The 18,672-nt window shown below is 38.3% G+C and overlaps 1 protein-coding gene across 2 annotated transcripts; it reads left to right on the plus strand.

The window, feature by feature from the left end:
* The first annotated feature begins 483 nt into the window (after positions 1–483).
* LOC126367022 (X-linked retinitis pigmentosa GTPase regulator-like) lies at positions 484–17,269 on the plus strand. Of its 2 annotated transcripts, XM_050010383.1 has the most exons (8): positions 484–586; positions 8,281–8,406; positions 9,333–9,488; positions 10,170–10,331; positions 11,507–11,659; positions 12,347–12,670; positions 14,944–16,149; positions 17,107–17,269. In XM_050010383.1, the coding sequence occupies exons 1-8, from the start codon at positions 568–570 to the stop codon at positions 17,217–17,219; spliced, it is 2,259 nt and encodes a 752-aa protein (XP_049866340.1). In that variant the 5' UTR covers positions 484–567; the 3' UTR covers positions 17,220–17,269. The 2 variants fall into 2 exon arrangements, with proteins under 2 accessions (XP_049866340.1, XP_049866341.1); XM_050010384.1 differs by lacking the exons at positions 484–586; positions 8,281–8,406; positions 9,333–9,488 and adding an exon at positions 9,556–9,639.
* The last annotated feature ends 1,403 nt before the right edge of the window (positions 17,270–18,672 follow it).

Raw genomic sequence — 18,672 nt, forward strand, 5'->3', positions numbered from 1 at the left:
AATTTACCAAGACCCGCGGAAAACTTTACATGTCCTTCCCTTTTACATAGTTTCTCATGTCTAGGACTGGGGTGGCAGGTCTTAAAGAATTGGTCACCATTTATTCTACGACAATAATACTTGACCGTTGAATATTGTTTTTCGTGGAAGTGGCATTAGAAAGTACTTTTGAAATTAGAAATGAAAATTGAAAAACGAAAACACTACTTTTTAATTTTTGTTTTTTATACCGGACTACAGCGAGTTTGCCCATCGTTCTTTCGTATCGCATCACATTAGTACATCTCAGGGATTTTTCAGTAAGAAACCTTTAGATCTTGTGTAGAATAGCGAGGAGTACAAAGGATTGTACTAAGTTATCCAAGTTTACATTAGGAAATGTAAACTAGGATATCTTATCGATTCCCGACCCGCCAGGGGTAGAAAACAGTCCGTTCCAGCAGCAATATACATGTGGAATATCAACAATGGTGGTTAGTCCGAGGGTGGCACGTGGCCAACGGTCAGTCGTCGCCCCGCGGCCGTCCGACACGCCATGGCCACAACATAGCGACCACACACGCCGCCATGACTGATGACATACCAGGTACAAACCGTGTTCCATTTATTCGATATTTAAAACTAATAATCTGACAGCTGCCAAAAATTGGAGGGAAGATTTCCCGCGTGTTCGCGATTCGATTTTTGTATTTTGTTTCTTTTTTTCGAGGGGTTTGTAGTGATCGATGTTGTAAACGTTGTCAACGGTGTTATAAGTATTCATGGGGAAACGCAGGGTGACTGGTATAAATATTTATGAAGCCAATCAAATTATATATAGACATCTAAATTACTTTACATTTATTTTAAAATAGCTAGTAAATAAACTATAACTTCTATACGTCTTCTTTGTTTAGAATGTAAATGTGATCGAAATAAACAACCCTTAGATATTTATAGTTTCTGGTGCACGAAAGCTACATGTTATGTTATCTATAAAATATACATAAATGGAATAGAAATAGGCACTTAGCTGCCCGTCTTCTGCTGGGCACATACGCACATACCACCCTGACTCAAGACAATTATAAAAGTTCAATTCTAAATTGAACGACCGACAAAAATAACCACGATACTTGTCATTTATTTCCGGACTCGAGATATTATTTAATACTTCTATGTATTAATTATTGGAGTGTCTTTTTAAATTAGTGACTAACGTAATTTTTAAGTCATTGTAACTAACAAGTGAGCCTAAGTTATCCAAATAAATACTTACATATCTTATAATAATTGAATCGACACCTGGTACTCGGTTATTATGCTTCAAAATTATTAGGAAAAGTGAAAATAAAACAAAATATCTGTGGAAATTAGAAAAAAAAATTGTTGTTCAAAGGAAACCGATCGCCCTAGGTTTGTATATTTTAAGCGGTTCCGTAACGGTTTCCCATCGATTTTCCTACTTCTGTCAACTCGGCCACAAAAATTCAGGTCATATATTTTAAATAAGCCACTTAACTTAGAAAATGACGTGTTGTAAAAGTTTTATTTCATTATGGTAACATTATTCACTACCATTTTTATTTAGGTATTTAAATTATGACATACAAATAACCAATAATGAATGTACCTACTTCCCCTATCATTGTTCATGCTGGAATTCTCTGGAATCAAGGAGTGTAATTCTCTGCCGTCTTCTGTATTTCCGAATGCATTAACCCGGGTGCTTTCAAGGCCAAAGTGAACAGGCATCTTCTGGGCGAGCTCGCTCAATCTTAGGCCTCGTCAATGCCTTCGGGCAAGTCTGGGGCCAAGAGCAAACTCATCACCTAAACTGCTTCCTCCTGTTTGTTATTTATAGACCCGCGTTACCTACGACTTTATACATGTAGGTATTTAAATTGAAATCAAATGTTAAAAATGCGCTTAATTTTCACCATAAGGCAACGTAATACGGCTACTACCTAAGTTCGACAGTCGATAATGTTTGTCACTCCTGACCTTACACCTGGATAGTCTTAACTAAGTACTAAAATTTACCACACACACAATAGGGTCGTTTCCAACTAGTCAAAACTTTTTCCTAAACGTCAAAACACGAAATTACAATTTAAGGAATTTGTATGTAAAAGCAACCTGTGTCTTGGATAACGTGACAAAATGTTGCACTTATTATTACATTTTTCTTTATTAAAATGCAGTGGTCTATAATAAGTTAAAAAGATAAAATAAAATGTTTTTTAATTTAGATCTGTCTTTATTTAGTAAACAGAATTTCATAATTTATAGTTAACCTAGGAAACTGCCCAATTAGTAATAGACACGGCGTACATAGAGGTCGTATTTCAACAAATTTTATGTGTACTTATTCACGTCTCAGCTGTCGTAAAGTAGTATAAAACGTATTATTTTGAGAAACCATTTCAACTTCGATATTTCTGTTCCGTTTGTATTAAAATATACCAATAGAAATTACATCCAATTTTAAATTAATCTACAACATTTAGGTAACCGTCTATCCCGTTTTAACCCTTATACCGACTCCGCCGGGGAGGTCGGCGATTTCCCTTATTCAGTGCCTTTTGCTATTGACCCCCTACTCGTAGAATCGATTAATTCTTTCAAATATAAACCCTCTCAGATGACGCCTTGAGCCGAGGCCCGCGCCCAACTGGCCATCCTTAAGCAACAGGCTTTCACCCGGTACAAAAATTTAAGACAACAAGGGGTTAGAAAGGCTACATCAAAGCAATTCATCTTAAAAAGCAATATTGCTGTACCTATTTGAGATTTCTTGATATGTAGCCCTTTTAACCCCCCAGATCTATTTTTTTTATACCTACTCAGTACTTACTCTAATCATAATAAGTAGTGTAAGTAAATATAATACGAAATTGAAAATGTATATTTTTGCTCGCTGCATGAAACTGTCATACTACTGCGGAAAATATTTCACTAGTAATTCTCTAATTACCATGAAATAGAAAATGCATGTAATAGCATGCTAATGTTGGTTTAGCATGCCACAGAATAACTGTAAACTCACATAAAGTGAACCGGATTGAACGTTCTGTATTACTATTGTATAGTTGATGATCCGTGCTTCGGTAGGCACGTTAAGCAGTTGGTCCCGGTTACTACTTACTGATGTAAGTAAGTACTTAGTCGTTACATGAGTCATGTCAGGGGTCTTTGGCGGCTCAATGATAACTCTGACACCAGGGTTGATGAGGTTGGTAATTCACCTCACAACCCACACGATGGAAGAGAAGACTATTTTACTTACCAATATTATAATACGATGCCCGCACTGGAGCAGTGTGGTGGAGTATACTCCATACCCGGTTGATCCCGCCAGTGGGACCAATGATGTGGCGTAAATGTTATGTCAAAAGAGCTTTATCACTTAAACTTTAATATCAAATTGCAATATTGCGTTTTTAGATTAATTCTTTAGATGTGGCCTTCTTAACTTTATTACCTAATCGTGAGGCAATAAAATCAGTGTACAAGAAAGAACGATTTGAAAAAGAAAAGCTGCCAGTCTCCTTACTACGTATTAAAGAGTTTTTACAACGGGAACATTACCACTTAGGGAACATTCCCGAAAACAGTACGTATATAGGCTATCTTATCTTATGAGACGATACTTACTATACTATTATGTTGTCTGCGAGGAGAAAGGAATAAGGGAAATAATAATAATAAATTTATTTCACACAACAACAACAATTTACATATTTTTAAACATTACATTAACAATAAAATATAATTTTGTTGGTGGCTATTTAAAAGCAGAAGGTACGAAATACCGGGGTTTACTAAGCGAATCCCGGAGATTCCCGGTATTTTGGACTCTACTTACACCACATCGATTGCGCTTCGCTATCCAAAGCGATCATAAAAGCTTTTCTGCCTCTTGTTACTCTATAAGACTAAATATGTGCCTCAGATTTTTTATACATACTCAGTACTTACTCTACTCATAATAAGTAGTGTAAATATAATACGAAATTGAAATGTTAAAATGTGATTGTATATTTTTGCACTGGCTAGTCGTGTGCTTATGTTATCTTAAGTTGCTCTTGATTCAATAAAAAGAAGCAAAAATAATATTCGCATAAAAATATATAAATAATACCTAAATATCCCTTTAACACTGAGTGTCACCCTCAAATACCCAACCGGGTTAACAGCGCAACTTACCCCCTTCACCTCCCCACACAGCTTTATAACACCATCACGAATGACCTGGCGAGGTCACAGAGTCCTAATCCGACAATCCGATAACACCTCTGACGTCATTTAGTAAAAAGGCCAAAATTAACATAACTACATATTACCTCTACAATCAAATGGTGTGAAAAAAACCACTTTTAATATTTTTCGTGACTTGTATTTGCGTTCTTTGTTGTATTACAAAATTTACAACTAAGTAGGTACTTAGGTGACATGGTACGAAATAGGCTAGTTTCCAACTAGTCAAACCCGCTACTTTTTAATAAACATCAAAACACGAATTTGTATGAAAAAGCACACTGTGATGTCATAGAAAAACGCGACAAAATGTCGGACTAATGAAGTATTACTTTTTTCTTGATTAAAATTCATAAATAAGTTAAATAGACAACACCCTAACATGACTCATGTAACGACTACATACTTACATCAGTAAGAAGTAACTTCTGTATGATGATTTTAAACCCAGTGGAAAAACCAAATAATTTGGTTTTCTTGTAGGAACTTACGTCAAACCTAATTCGACGTAATTATCGATAATGAAATTCTGTGTTTTTTCATGTTTAAGTTACCTATGTTTAACTTGCGTCTTGTGTTTGTGCAATAATGTAATGTAGCTATGTGATAAAATTCAAAAGTCAATTTTATAATTTTATAATCATATTGTCACGTGATTTCCACTTTGGAGAAGGAATGCTAAGGAAATATAATAATAAACACAGTTGTATAATGCATGTGCCGAACACAATGCCCTGGTGCACTGCTGGGCCCATAACATAGTACCTCGCCCCACTGCTTTGAAAGCAGTGCTTTCTCCCTGCCTATTCGATATTCCTCAAAACTAGAGTAGTTATTTATTAGGTACCAGCATGTACCAACTTAGGAAACATCTTCACTTATCATCAGGTGACATTGTAGTTAAAAGCAACCTATTTATAATAAAAAAAAAAACAACACCATGGTTTTCATAAAAAAAAACAACACTGATTTATATTCTCGTCTCAATATGAATTGTGGAAACAAATTGTCGTAGTGTCAAAATTGAAACTAGTCTTTAGAATGCAAAACTAGGTATCATCAGGTACGTACTTACTATTTAAATAACAAAGCTTTACAAGCTTATAACAAAGAACCTGTAAAAGTAACTGAAGAATTGTACCGGAAACCAGACCTTGATTTTTTTCTAACTGTAGCTTGGAAACTACTACATAAAGGCTACACAAAACTAATGTTACACGTTTTTTAACGTCAAGTGTGAACGTAAACAACAGAACAGAAATGGCGTGGAAACGGTTTAAATAAGAATAATGTAAATTGGGTACTTACATTTTTTTTGTAAATAAGTATTTTTAGATTCATTTACTTAGGTATGAAAGGCTCATGCTTCTTGGCCGTCTCTTCATAATAATATATAACCCCACACACAAATCACTTTATTCATGGGTAGGTGTACTCGTAATAATAAAGTAAAATACAAGTGTTAAAAATATAAAACTATTCTTTATAAAACAAGTTTTTTTTTATGAAGAGTAAACTTTTTTTTATAGTTTTCATAATTCAACAGAATTGGACAATTCTTTTAATATGTATCTACGTACAACAATTTTGCCTTAATACTTACGTTGCGTGAGAAAAGAAAGGTTTTCCTTTATTAATAGAGTTGGGTACCTTCGTCCTATTAACAGCAAAGAATTTTAGTAACACGTCAATTAAAATGTAGCATTCTTGGCGTTTACGTATACCTACCTAACTAAATAGCATCTATACTTGGTCACTACAATCAGGAACGAATAAAAACTTGGAAAATTTACAAAAAAATAAAATAATTACCTATTTATTTTATTATTTTTTTATTAGTAATTTAATCATTGATTGATAATATAAAAAATAGGTAAGTACTCAAAGATATTCTGAACTCACGAATCTTATTATGTCCATTCTCTTTTAGGTATTTATTATACGTGTTTTTTTGTATACTACCCAATTGCATGCATTGGGTAGTACAGTTGGTGAAAACTGAATTGGCTAGTGAACTACCTAATGTGTGTTATATATATGTATACATAAAACAAAGTGGCTTTTTCTGTCCCTATATCCCTATGTATGCTTAAATCTTTAAAAGTACGCAACGGATTTTGATGCGGTTTTTTTAATAGATAGAGTAATTCAAGAGAAAGGTTTATATGTATAATAACATCCATTAAATAGTAGAGAAATACTTACTGTTATTTTTGAGGTTTTTAATGTGATGTCGTAAATAATTTTATTTTTTCCTCAGCATTGCACCCGAGCGAAGCCGGGGGGGGTCGCTAGTAAATAAATAAAAAGAACATCATCACGTTGTAGTAGTCAACTAAACCTCATTGCACACTATGGTGGTACCGGAAGCAGAATGTTTAAGATTAAATGCACATAGAAAATATTTCATACTTCCAAATTCCGGTTCTCAAACGCAAACAAATACCCGCGCCCCATCCGTTCCCGGCTCTATATAAGCATCAAGCTTTTTTTTATCCTACATGCGACGGATCCTTACCTCGAAGCCAAAACTTACCGACATTGGTCAAGCTAAGCCATTACTTACAGTAACTTGAAATCTAAGGAGTTATTACCTAGGCCGCACAGCAACCCATTACGCGAAGAAAGAAAACTATTAATTTCGGACATGATACCATCTCTGGACATCAGATTACCACAACCTTACCTCCAAGGTCAAAGGTTTCGTGCGTTTGAAATGACTCCACTTCTATGAAAGGCGTCTGAACTGTTGTAGGATATAATTGAAGCCTCTGACGTGTTCATTTTTAGTCTATAGTGATGAATATGGTAATTTCTACATTATTTACGAGGTTTCTTAGAATGGCGAGGCCGAAGGTACTTAAATGAATACTCGTAATACTTACATATATGCTATTGTGAGACCAAGCTTATACCTATAGCGAAAAAGTAAAAGCATTTTTCCTTAATAATCAAGTAAGTAAGTTCACTTACTAAATCCATTTCAAAAAAATTACAAATATCGTTTCATTTTATTATTAAGTACGCTTTACATCAAAACTTTTTACTCTTGGTTTTTTATTTAAATTGTACAAATTTAAACTGGCCACAATGCCCCAAAAGATTTATGAAAATGCCATATAATTTTATTTTTTATTGTTTCCTTTTTTATTTGCCCATTCGGACAGGCAAAGGGAACATAGGCTATACTTACAGCTTAATTTATTGTTTTTTTCCTTTATTTTAATGTCAATATTATATATTTTTTTACAATATTTTGCCATCACAATCGGAATAAAACTCTCCTTTCGAACTTTTTTCTCTCTATTTAGTAATTATTAATTTTTCGTTAAGTAAGTATTGATTTGATTTGTTTGTTTGTTTGAATCTTGTTGGGTAATACTTATTGTTGTTTTTTTTAATGGCCTATTCCGAAAGAAAATTAAAACTGTTTAGGCAGGCGCGTTGAATAGTTATTCAATACCTAATTATCGCGTAGCTGTTGTTAAACTGTCGCATACGTCCAGTCCTTTTATGGAAACTAGAGTGTCAGGAATTGTGACGTAACCTAACCAAGTATTACTCTTCCAACATTTCACATAGGTACCTAATTGCCTAGCATACATTCTCTCTTGACTTGAGTCCAACTACGTTCAATTCAACTGGATTCCATATTGAATTTATTTCTAAACTGATACTTGTCTCAAGTATCAAGCACACTCTATCTACATCTTACTTAGTAGTATCGGTCTCTGTGGTCTAAGGTCCAATGGTTGAGAGTTGGGCTCATAATCCGGAGGTCCCGACAAAAATCGCTTTGTGTTCGGTTAGTACATTACAGACTGATCACCTGATTGTCCGAAAGTAAGATTAATACTTACTGACTTACAGTTGGCTCGACCATTCTAGACGGCGATACGGCTCACCACCTATCACATTATTCTAACAATCTCGGTAAGGTGAGGGTACCTAGTTAATCTTGCGATGGACGTACCTCTGACTACCCCAGTTGGGTTATAGTCGTGAGCTTATGTTAATGTTACGTTATGTTTACGTTCACAGAAACGGGTGCCGTGTTTACATTCGGCAAGTCCCACTTCGCAGACAACGAGCCGTCACACTTCTTCATCAAGAACGACCCCATCGTCGCCATCTCCTGTGGTGATGAGCACAGCGCTGTTATATGCCGTGAGTAATATTGCATACATACAAGATCACTCTGAGAGACTCGAGGCCTTTGAAATGTGGTGTTGGAGGTGGATGGAAAGAATAAGTTGGACAGAAAGGGTTACAATTAAATGAGGAAGTGCTAGTAAGAGTAAGGGAAAAGAGACAAATACTGAAAATTATTGAGGACAGAAGAGGCAAGATGATTGGACACCTAATAAGACACGACGAATTTATTAAAAACATCATAGAAGAAAAGCTAGAAGGAAAGAGAGGAAGGGGAAGACCAAGAAGAGCTTACATGGAACAGAATAAAGAAAAGGTAAACGTCGTGTTTTATAGGGAAGTCAAGGAATTGGCCTTTGATAGACTGGAATGGAAAATGCTACACCGACAAGAGCGTGGCTCTTAAATTGATGATGATGACAAGATCACACCTATTTCCCGTTAGGATAGGCAGAGACCACGAATTCCACATAAGCGGTGATTACATTATTACCCTGTCCACCGGGCTAGATGCGTCAAGGTCACATCACAGGGAAAATCGACGCTATTACACAATCTGGGAATCGTAGTTACCATAGTGACTCCCTACCAACTCGGTCGAGATCGTGGTTACCATGGTTACGTCCCACCGATTTTCTATTAGACTACACGATCCTGATCGGCAAGCCCGTAACCTTGAGCATCTAGCCCGGTGGACAGGGTAATGTAATAACCGCTTATGTCAAGTCACACACACAGTTGCACGTGTTGATAATGTCAATGTGTAGTGTTTGTGTAAAACGACGTGTATGAAGTGTCCGGGGTGTGCTTTTGCGATGGAAAATTCCACATGATATTAACTCAGAATCATGGGCTGAATCATCACCCTTAGTATTCGTTACGATGTCACAAACACCCTGTATATTATTTAATATATCAAACCTTTTATTCATCTGTTCTAGAGAATGGTCGAGTGTTCGTGTTCGGCGGGAACGCGTGGGGACAGCTCGGCTTGGGCCATAAGGATGAGGTGACGCGGCCCAGCTGCGTCAAGTGGCTTAAGCCGCGCCGAGCGCTCTTCGTCGCTTGCGGACGCGCACACACTGTCTTCGTCACAGGTTAGCTGTTATGAATCGGCCATATATAGGTGGGGACAGCTCGGCTTGGGCCATAAGGATGAGGTGACGCGGCCCAGCTGTGTCAAGTGGTTTAAGCCGCGCTGAGCGCTCTTCGTCGCTTGCGGACGCGCGCACACTGTCTTCGTCACAGGTTAGCTGTTATGAATCGGCCATATATGGAGCAGTCATATATGGGAAAACGTGGGGACAGCTCGGCTTGGGCCATAAGCACGAAGTGACGTGGCTCAGCCATATAAGAGATAGATCGCACTAACACACTGCACGTACGATGCGTATTAGGGTCGTGATTTAAACGTTACGCTAGTGTAGAAATGGGTATATTTAAAACCTGGCTACACTCCTAGATTCTAATGTTATTAAATCTGTTAAAATACCTACAACCTACCACAGAGAGTGCTTTATCTCCGACATATCCCGCATATTGCTACCTACATCATTACGCCATATTTGAACGGATGCTCATTAAAACAAAAACGAAATCTGAGTCGGATGGGTTTTGAAACCCCAGCTCTTGTCAAGCTAGGACGAGCGTCTTGACCATTACACCACCGTATCCTCCTCCTGGTCATGTGAATTTTTTGATCTATATCGTCGTCATACATAAAGCGAACTTATGCTCACAGGTTTATATTATTTTAACCCTAAACCAAATTTTCCCAGAAAACAACGCCATCTACACAGTGGGCTGCAATGATGAGGGTCAGCTGGGTACCGGAGATATGGAACACCACACGGTGCCTCAATACGTGGATCTGGTGGAGGGAGAGACCCCCGGCATACGACAGGTCTCCGCCGGGAGCAACCACACTGCGATATTGACTGGTAACTGCACAGTCATGAGCAATATAATGTACCCACTTTAGGACTCTGTCGCACTAACATATTTGACATTTAGTGAGACTTACAGTTCAATTTGTCAAAAAAGTTAATGTGACATGGTACCAAAGTGTATTACATGTTAATGCTCGTGACCGTAGGTGAAACGCCACACTATGAGCGCTTCCCGTCGCTTCAGCCGAGCGTGATGTGAGGTAGTATGGCGTCCATAGAGTACTTCTTGTCTCTATGATCTATGGTAGCGTCTCTGCTACATTTCAGTACAGTACAACTATTAGCACTGTTAGCGTTGCACTAGTTTCCAGCACACGCCGGTAGTGTAGCGAGAACTTAAAGCGACCTGTTTTTTTATGTGAATCTATCAATTGCAAGGTAAGGCTGGCAGAGGAAGACCTAGAAGAACGTGCATTGACTAGATTGGAGATGTCTTTTTACCGACTTCAAAAAAGGAGGAGGTTCTCAATTCGACCGTATAACTTCGTCGTGTATGAATCGAATATGATAATTCTTTTTTTGTTCGAAAGGTGTGTTGACAATTGCAACATAAAAATACCTTTTAAAAAAAGGTTATAAAAAAATATTAATTCTTTACTATTTTCAAATTAATTTTTTATTCATCGAACTTCGGACGTGTTTGTAACGTTTGTAATTATCTACTTAAACCGAATTATATACGAAGTGGCAAAACAATCAGCGTTTCCTTTAATACAGTCTGCGAGTGGTGAAATAATCAATCCGCACACATCTTTAACAAGGTGATCCCATGTCAAGGAAGTCAAGGTCTGATGATGGCAGCCAAGAGAAATCGAGGGGAATTTCCAAAAATCGTAGGGGCGACTAGTGCATTTGTAAGGTCAAATTTACTTGGCACCGACTTCAGAATTATAAAATTAATTAACTAGTTGAAAATACGTACTTATTACTTTATGTGAAGTAAAATTTATTGCTTTTTTAGTTTTGCGTTTGAAGTCGGTGTATTTTTTTTGTTAAAAAATATATTTTGCGTGTAGGTACGAAACGATTGATGATTGTAGAGGAAGCAAGATAAATGTGTCAAGATCGAAGCAAATAGAATTCCACAGTTTCTGCTTACCCCAGAGGCAATAGACGGCAGTTTGTATGTATATATCTACCAATTCTACCCTTCCTTTTGTTCCCAGATGAAGGCCGCGTGTTCGTGTGCGGCTCCAACACGGAGGGCCAGTTGGGTCTGGGCGAAGACACCCGGTCTTGTGTCAAGTTCACTGAACTCAAGTTTATGGAGAAGATAGCCTTCGTTGAGTGTGGATACTATCACACTGTGTTTATTACCTGTAAGCATAGACATCGTATAAAAATAGACAACCGATCTCTCTAAAAAAGTTTCCGCGGCGCGTCTTCTTATAAGCGACGGCGTGTAACGATACTATACAATTGCGATTGCACTTTATTTGAACAGCCATAACATCTTAATTTAAGGGAACGAACTTATACTATCTACATAACTTAATGTAACCTATCTACAATATGGTTCGGATGCTTTAAAAAAGCTCTTGAACGATTCCGAGTTATTTGTTTATAGTATGTCAATGCAGGCTGTATGGTCCTCAGATCTTTGCCTGCCTTATATATATATATATATTTTTTTTTTTCTTTTGCCCATTTATGGGTCAGGCTAAGATCATAAGACCATGCTGCCTAGTCTTCAGTACATTTCCTTTGCGGTTCAATTTCAATATGGAAGGTCTTCCGTAGTAAATTATTTTGTCAAATCCGAAATATAACGTTTTCAGTATTATATCTTGTTGTAAAATCCGATGAATAATGTCTTATGTAATTAAGTTCTCTTTTGTCTGCCTTATATAAGGCGAATTTAAACATCATCAACAACAACAGAGAGATTGTCACGGTTACACTTTCCGCCAGTTCTGTTCGTTTCTGCCAGTTCACACATTTCTTAGATCAGTTAAATGCAATACCTACACTTATTAATTTATTAACTCCGATAATTAATTATCTAGCCAAAGGAGCAGTCTTCGTAACCGGCGACAATGAGAACCAGAAACTTGGCATTCCTCGAGATACGACCACAATATTCGTCCCTGAGGTTCTACCAATCAACATCCCGATTAAAAGCGCCTGTTGTGGCGCCGCGCATACATTCCTCCTTTCTATGGACGAGTCGAAAATATTAGCTTTCGGGTCGAATGAGAAAGGCCAATTGGGACTGCCCAAAGACGTGCAGCATGTGACGGAAGCCACTGAGATTGATATGGAGAAGATGTTTGACGGGTTTCAGTTGAAATTGGTGGCTTGTGGCGCTATGCATACTGCGTTTGTTACCGGTAAGTGTACATACATTAGGTATCATCTCCCTAGCATTATTCCGTTTTTCACAGGGTCCGTTTACTTACCCTGAATATTTGACAGGTCCGCTTTTTTACAGAAGCGAATGCCTGTCTAACCTTCCAACGCGCGAAGGCAAAACCAGCCCAATACAATACAGGTTAGGTCACATACGAATGTGGGTTTCCTCACAATGTTTTCCTTCACCGGTGAGCACGTGATAATCATTGATCCAAACATGAATTCGAAAACAAATTCGACAATCATTGGTTTAGTCCTGTGCTGGATTCGAACCTGCGACCTCAAAGTGAGAGGCAAACGTTCTACCTATTGAGCTACCACGGTTCAATATATAGATACATAGATTAGGTATATATAAGTATTGAAATATGCCAGAGGAGATGACAACTACTGAACAGACCAGCGCACAATTACCATAGCATCACACTTAAATCCCCGAAGAGAAAGATATAGGTAGGTATATACAGAATGTTATAGTAACACCGGACCGAATACTGAGGGGGATGATTCAGCACAATGGGAAATTCCACTTGATATTCAAATTCCAATTCAAAAATATCTTTATGCAGTAGGTAACATAAGTAGTTACACTTTGAATCGTCAATTTTTACATAACGAACGTCTCATCCGCCTAAAACTACTGCAGCTTCTCACTATCTGTATAGCCGGGGAAAAGAAGCTGCAAGATTTTAAATCAGAATCTTGGCCTGAATCATCCGCCTCAGTATTCGGTGGTGTCATTAACACCCTGTAGTGTACACCTTATGGGGACGAGTACTGGCTGGCACTAATCCCACTTTATTTTGTCAGCGATTACTTCCGTAGTAGGTATCGGGGTGTTCGTTGTAAATCACACACACGAGTTCAGTATGATAACGGTAAGTAAGTATAATAAATAAACACCATCACAACTACATATTAGTCACATTGAACGAATTAAGAACGATCACAAGGGTATTAGGATAAAATAGGTCTAGTTGTTGAGCGCCATATTATCATTGACCGACCCCGCGCGGGCGAGGGAAAGGTCCCATATTGGCCGTGCAATAGGGTAGGCGGGAGATTTGAACTGCCACAACCTACTTCTCGCCAGCTATGTTTAAGTCCCATGTAATAGGGGGCGAGCCTATTGCGATAACCTAAACCACAAGGACAAGAAAGTTGAAAAGCACGCAGCTTTCTATTATAAATATTATAAGAAATGTTATAAGGGTGAATTAACCCCCAAGCAAAGTTATATGATTGAACAAGGGTATAATAGGCATTATAGTAGCATACTCATTAAGTAGTATACCTATTATGGTAGAAACCATGGTATAAGAAGACCAGGTATGCTCAATCCTATGACAAGCCGCCATTGCTAGTCCATTGATGACGCAAGTGTTACCATTCAATTGGTATCTCCAATACTTCAAGGACCCAAATTTTATTATTCAAAATTTAGTGAATTACTGACTAATGTATTTAATTACTATTATTTGTACATATAGAAACATGGTAAAAATGTGTTTTGATGTTGAAAAGTGTAGGTAGTATTTTCACTATAGAAGCAATCTTTCAAATATAAAAATAAAACATTCCAATTATTTATTATTAATTACCTAACAACACAACAACACCGAACATAACAACGCCCTCCTAACAGCATCCGTGGTCTAGTGGTTAGAGCGTTGGGCTCACGATCTGGAGGTCCAGGTTCGATTCCCGATGGTGACATCGTCGAAATCACTTTGTGAGACTGTCCTTTGTTTGGCAAGGACGTTCCAGGCTTGAATCACCTGATTGGCCGGAAAAGTAAGATGATTCCGTGCTTCGCAAGGCCGTTGGTCCCGGACTAGCCCAAATACCTCCACCAACCCGCAGTGGAACACCGTGGTGGAGTATGCTCCATAACCCGTCCGGTTGATTGAGGGGAGGCCTGTGCCCAGCAGAGTGGGACGTATATAGGCTATTTATGTTTATGTATGGAGCCTAGCACGTGCAGTTAAAACAAAGAAAAGCTTCGATCTGTCAAAATCACCATTAGTCACTCGCCCTGTGTTTACGTACACGTCATTTGAGACTTTGTCCACTTCTTTCGTCGGCACCCCCGGCACGCATTCAAATCGATTTTATCGCATAACATTATACGCGTTGTTCCAATTTTATTCGTCACGTCAACGATAAATTACTTGGACAGGGTCGTAATGATTAGTGTCGGACCACCACTAGTCAGGGTCGGTGGTGTAACTGGTACTCTTCACATCCACAGATAACGGCTTGCTGTTCACGTGCGGCGAGTCGAGACACAACAAACTTTGTTTGGAGGATATCGACGACGCCGACAATTCGAACGAGGCAGTGCCCAATCAATACTCACCGAAGCGGGTCACTGCTATGAATGGCTTCGTCGTCGACAATGTAGCTTGCGGCGGCTGCCACACTTTACTCACCGCTATCAAAGGATCGAACGCGGACTTCACTAACAACGACTTCAGCATCGTTAACGAAGAGACCAGACAGATATCTATGCCCGAACTACCTCCACTTCAGAAAATTCCCATGATGAACAAAGCGGACCCTCCGACGAGCGAAGATGTTGCAAACTCTAACGTCGAACAACATTTGAACACAGACAATGTAAATGGAAACGCCGAAGAAACTGGATCGATCGACTCTTTGGAGGCCAACGTTAGCGGCTCTCACATAGTAAACATAAACGACCTTGAAGTCGAAAATGGAAGTTTACACGAGGTCGACGATATAAAAAAAGATGATACGGCACCTTCCGCCCCTATTGAAGCGGAAGTGACTAATTTTATGGAATCAATGGACTCTGCATTTAAACATGCTGGAGATAAAATTAAAGAGACAGCAAAAGACGTGTCTAATAAAGTGGACGATACAGTCAAAGACATGTCCAATAAAGTGGACGAAACTGTTAAAGATATGTCTCATAAAGTAGACGGTGCAGTCAAAGACGTCAAGGACGCCGTGAACGATAAAATAGAAGCAGTCGAACAAATATTTACTAAAACTGAAGCTCCGGATCCGGGAAAACACGATTGTGAATTGAAGAAGGCCTTGACAATACCAGATAAGATTTCAGAGATTGCTAATTCACCTCCTCCAAAAACGCCCATAATTCAGGAGCTATTGCATGTTCCAGACTTAACGCAAATAGATCAAGACTTGAGTAGAAACAGTGATGATGGACAGAAGAGTGAGAATGGTCAGTCTGAAAACGAGACTATACCTTGTGGTTCGGATAAATCTAGTCCTCAAGCGAAAACGAAGACGCAAGCTGTGATGCCCATAGTACGAGGGGAGGATGGACTTGACCCTCAGTCGGAGAACTGTGAAGACGTAGATGTTGTTACAAACGAAAAAGGTCGATTTTCGCGCATGTTCCAATCGTTACGAGATAAAGAAAACTCGTGCATGGGTAAAGGGAAGGTCATTGAAGAGAAAGTTGTAGGTAAGTCTACACCTTGTAAACTTGATAAACTTATACTCGTGAGTAATGTTATTGCAAGTTTATTAAAGTAGGGTTTTTTATAACACGTCATTTTGCCTCTTAAACGCGAGTACGGTTATATTAAGTTATTGAACAAACTATTTCATCTCGAAACCGTTGATAAAAATGTCAAAATAGAGCTCTAATTACACCTGACACAGTCATCTAGTAACGCACAATACATCACGACTACATCTTTGTTACACCGCGACTGTAACTCGTCTGTATCACCATTATTAACGTGGCATTCATTAAATTCGTCATCTCTCCCTAGCATTAAGTAGTCTGTTTTCACAGGGTTACTTACCAAACTATTGAGGATTTGACAGGTTCCGTATTTTACAAAAACGATTGCCTATCTGACCTTCGGACTAGCTAGATTACGAATCCAATTACCGGTTAGGCCAAATACAAATACCTCCAAAACACGCGGCAGTATAACTGTAACTATTGATGTAAAGCCGGTTTAAAACCATTTAAAGCAATCCGTTTAAAAACCGAAATCAACCATTTTTTTTCGGTTTAAAACGGCTGCTATTGATGACCGTTTTTCTTAATTATAACTACATTTTCTTGACTTTATCGAGGTCGGGATATAACGGAGTACTTATACCTAAACTGTGTATAAAGATGTTTTGAATGTTTTATATACTGTTATTGATAATAAATAATATACTTAGCGTGTTTAGTTTTAGTTGGTCCGTCATGGGTACTTTCTATTTATATTCTATAAACTAATTAAAACGAAACATGACGTCAGGTGAAAAATTGCCCATAATGAAGTTTAAAACACAGTTGTAGGCGAGTTTTCAACAGTTTAAAAGGGCAACATTTTGTTTAAAACGTTTTAAATCGGTTTTTTTGCATCTATAACTGTAACAATCACCATGTATAAAGGCAATTTCATTTACTTTTTAGAATCGGTGCACAAAGGCATCGATGGCACAGAGGAAACAGTCCACAAGATTGAAGAAACAGTCGAGACAGAAGTCAGGAATCAAACCAACTCGCGAGCGTGCACCATACTCTAATGTTACAGTCTCGTCTTCTCTATTATATTTAGCAGTACGAATAAAGTTTTTATTATTACCAGCATTCGTGTCAATTTCCCCTATAATCCCTGGCGTTATCCCGTTACATAAACTGACGCCCGTATTCCCCGAAGAGGTAGGCAGAACTACAAATAATCAAGAAACTATTTGCAGCCACTATTGATACTTAAAGGTGGATAATGATAAACCGTATGATGATAGGGGATCAACCTATCGCTCTTACAGATGATCCATCATGTTCAGGACGCTGTCCCTTTGTCGCCTTTTACGACATGCATGGGAAGATAGGCAGCTGAACGCATTCTATGTTTTCTTTTTACTCCAGTCCAGCAGAGGAGTTTAAAAAACTTAAAAAAGTACTTAATTGCGTCAATTTCCTAGAAGAAATTAAATCTTCTCTATTCTACTGGGCGTCACGTATTGCTGGCAATTTCTCTAGAATTAAAAAATAGGCCACGAAACGATAGTAATCAGGAATCGATATTAGAACAATTTATTTAAAAGCACATTGCTATAGGTAGATAGCATACGTAGAATTATTATTATACGTCTATAAAAAGTAGAGTAGGTGGCGGTGGGTGCCTACCTGATAACTTTAATTATTGTATAGGTGATTTCCTCGTGATATAAGTTCATCGTTTCATAAAAAGAAAGAAGTAACATAACAACATAGGTGCTGCTATGGCATCACGCCTGTATCCCCGAAGGGGTAGGCAGAGGCATATAGTATAAGAGGTGGGAGGTATAGAGGTAAGATACACCCACTCTTCGCCAGCTGTTTAAGTCCCATGTAATAGTAGGCGCACCTATTGCCATTAATCGAGCACAAATCACGGAAACCACATGACATCAATTACCTATGAACCAAACTTGTACTACTCAAACTCATAGGGGCCAGCGGACCTAGCACCGTAAGCACGCGACTCTTTCTCGCCGCGACAGAGATCGTCTGTCTCTTTCTGAGCAGTACTGTGTGAGAGTGACGGATGACGTATGTCGAGGCGAGAAAGAGTCGCGCGCTTACGGTGCTAAGCCCGCAAGCCGGGCGAACCCCTGCCATATTAATTTATAAATGAGGTCAGTATCAAAATAATGTATATTCATGTACCTTCTAAAAAAATAAAAGTCAGTCTCTATTCGAAAAGCGAACGTGTTTTATTATGGCAGTCCCGTGTAAGTACGCCCGTACGCGATTTACACCCGCGTAAGTCGCGCGTTCTCCGAAATGGGCAATCACAGATTAAAAAAAAGAAAGAAAAAAGGAAAAAATAAATGATATATTTTTACTCAAATTCCGAGCACCAATATACTTCGAAGGCACATTGTTTTAATCATAATTAATTGGGGGGTTAAAAATGCCACATCAAAGCAATTCATATAAAAAAACAATATTGCAATTTGACATTTGCGCATACAAAAGTAAGTGCGCAAT

Source organism: Pectinophora gossypiella, chromosome 5, assembly GCF_024362695.1.
Source record: "Pectinophora gossypiella chromosome 5, ilPecGoss1.1, whole genome shotgun sequence".
Lineage (NCBI taxonomy): Eukaryota > Metazoa > Arthropoda > Insecta > Lepidoptera > Gelechiidae > Pectinophora > Pectinophora gossypiella.

What these genes read in the sequence shown, in the direction of transcription:
- LOC126367022 (XM_050010383.1), top strand. An exon ending in GCACAGCGCTGTTATATGCC is followed by an intron (nt 8,407 to 9,332) that starts GTGAGTAATATT and finishes CATCTGTTCTAG; the next exon opens with AGAATGGTCGAGTGTTCGTG. An exon ending in CATTGAAGAGAAAGTTGTAG is followed by an intron (nt 16,150 to 17,106) that starts GTAAGTCTACAC and finishes TTTACTTTTTAG; the next exon opens with AATCGGTGCACAAAGGCATC.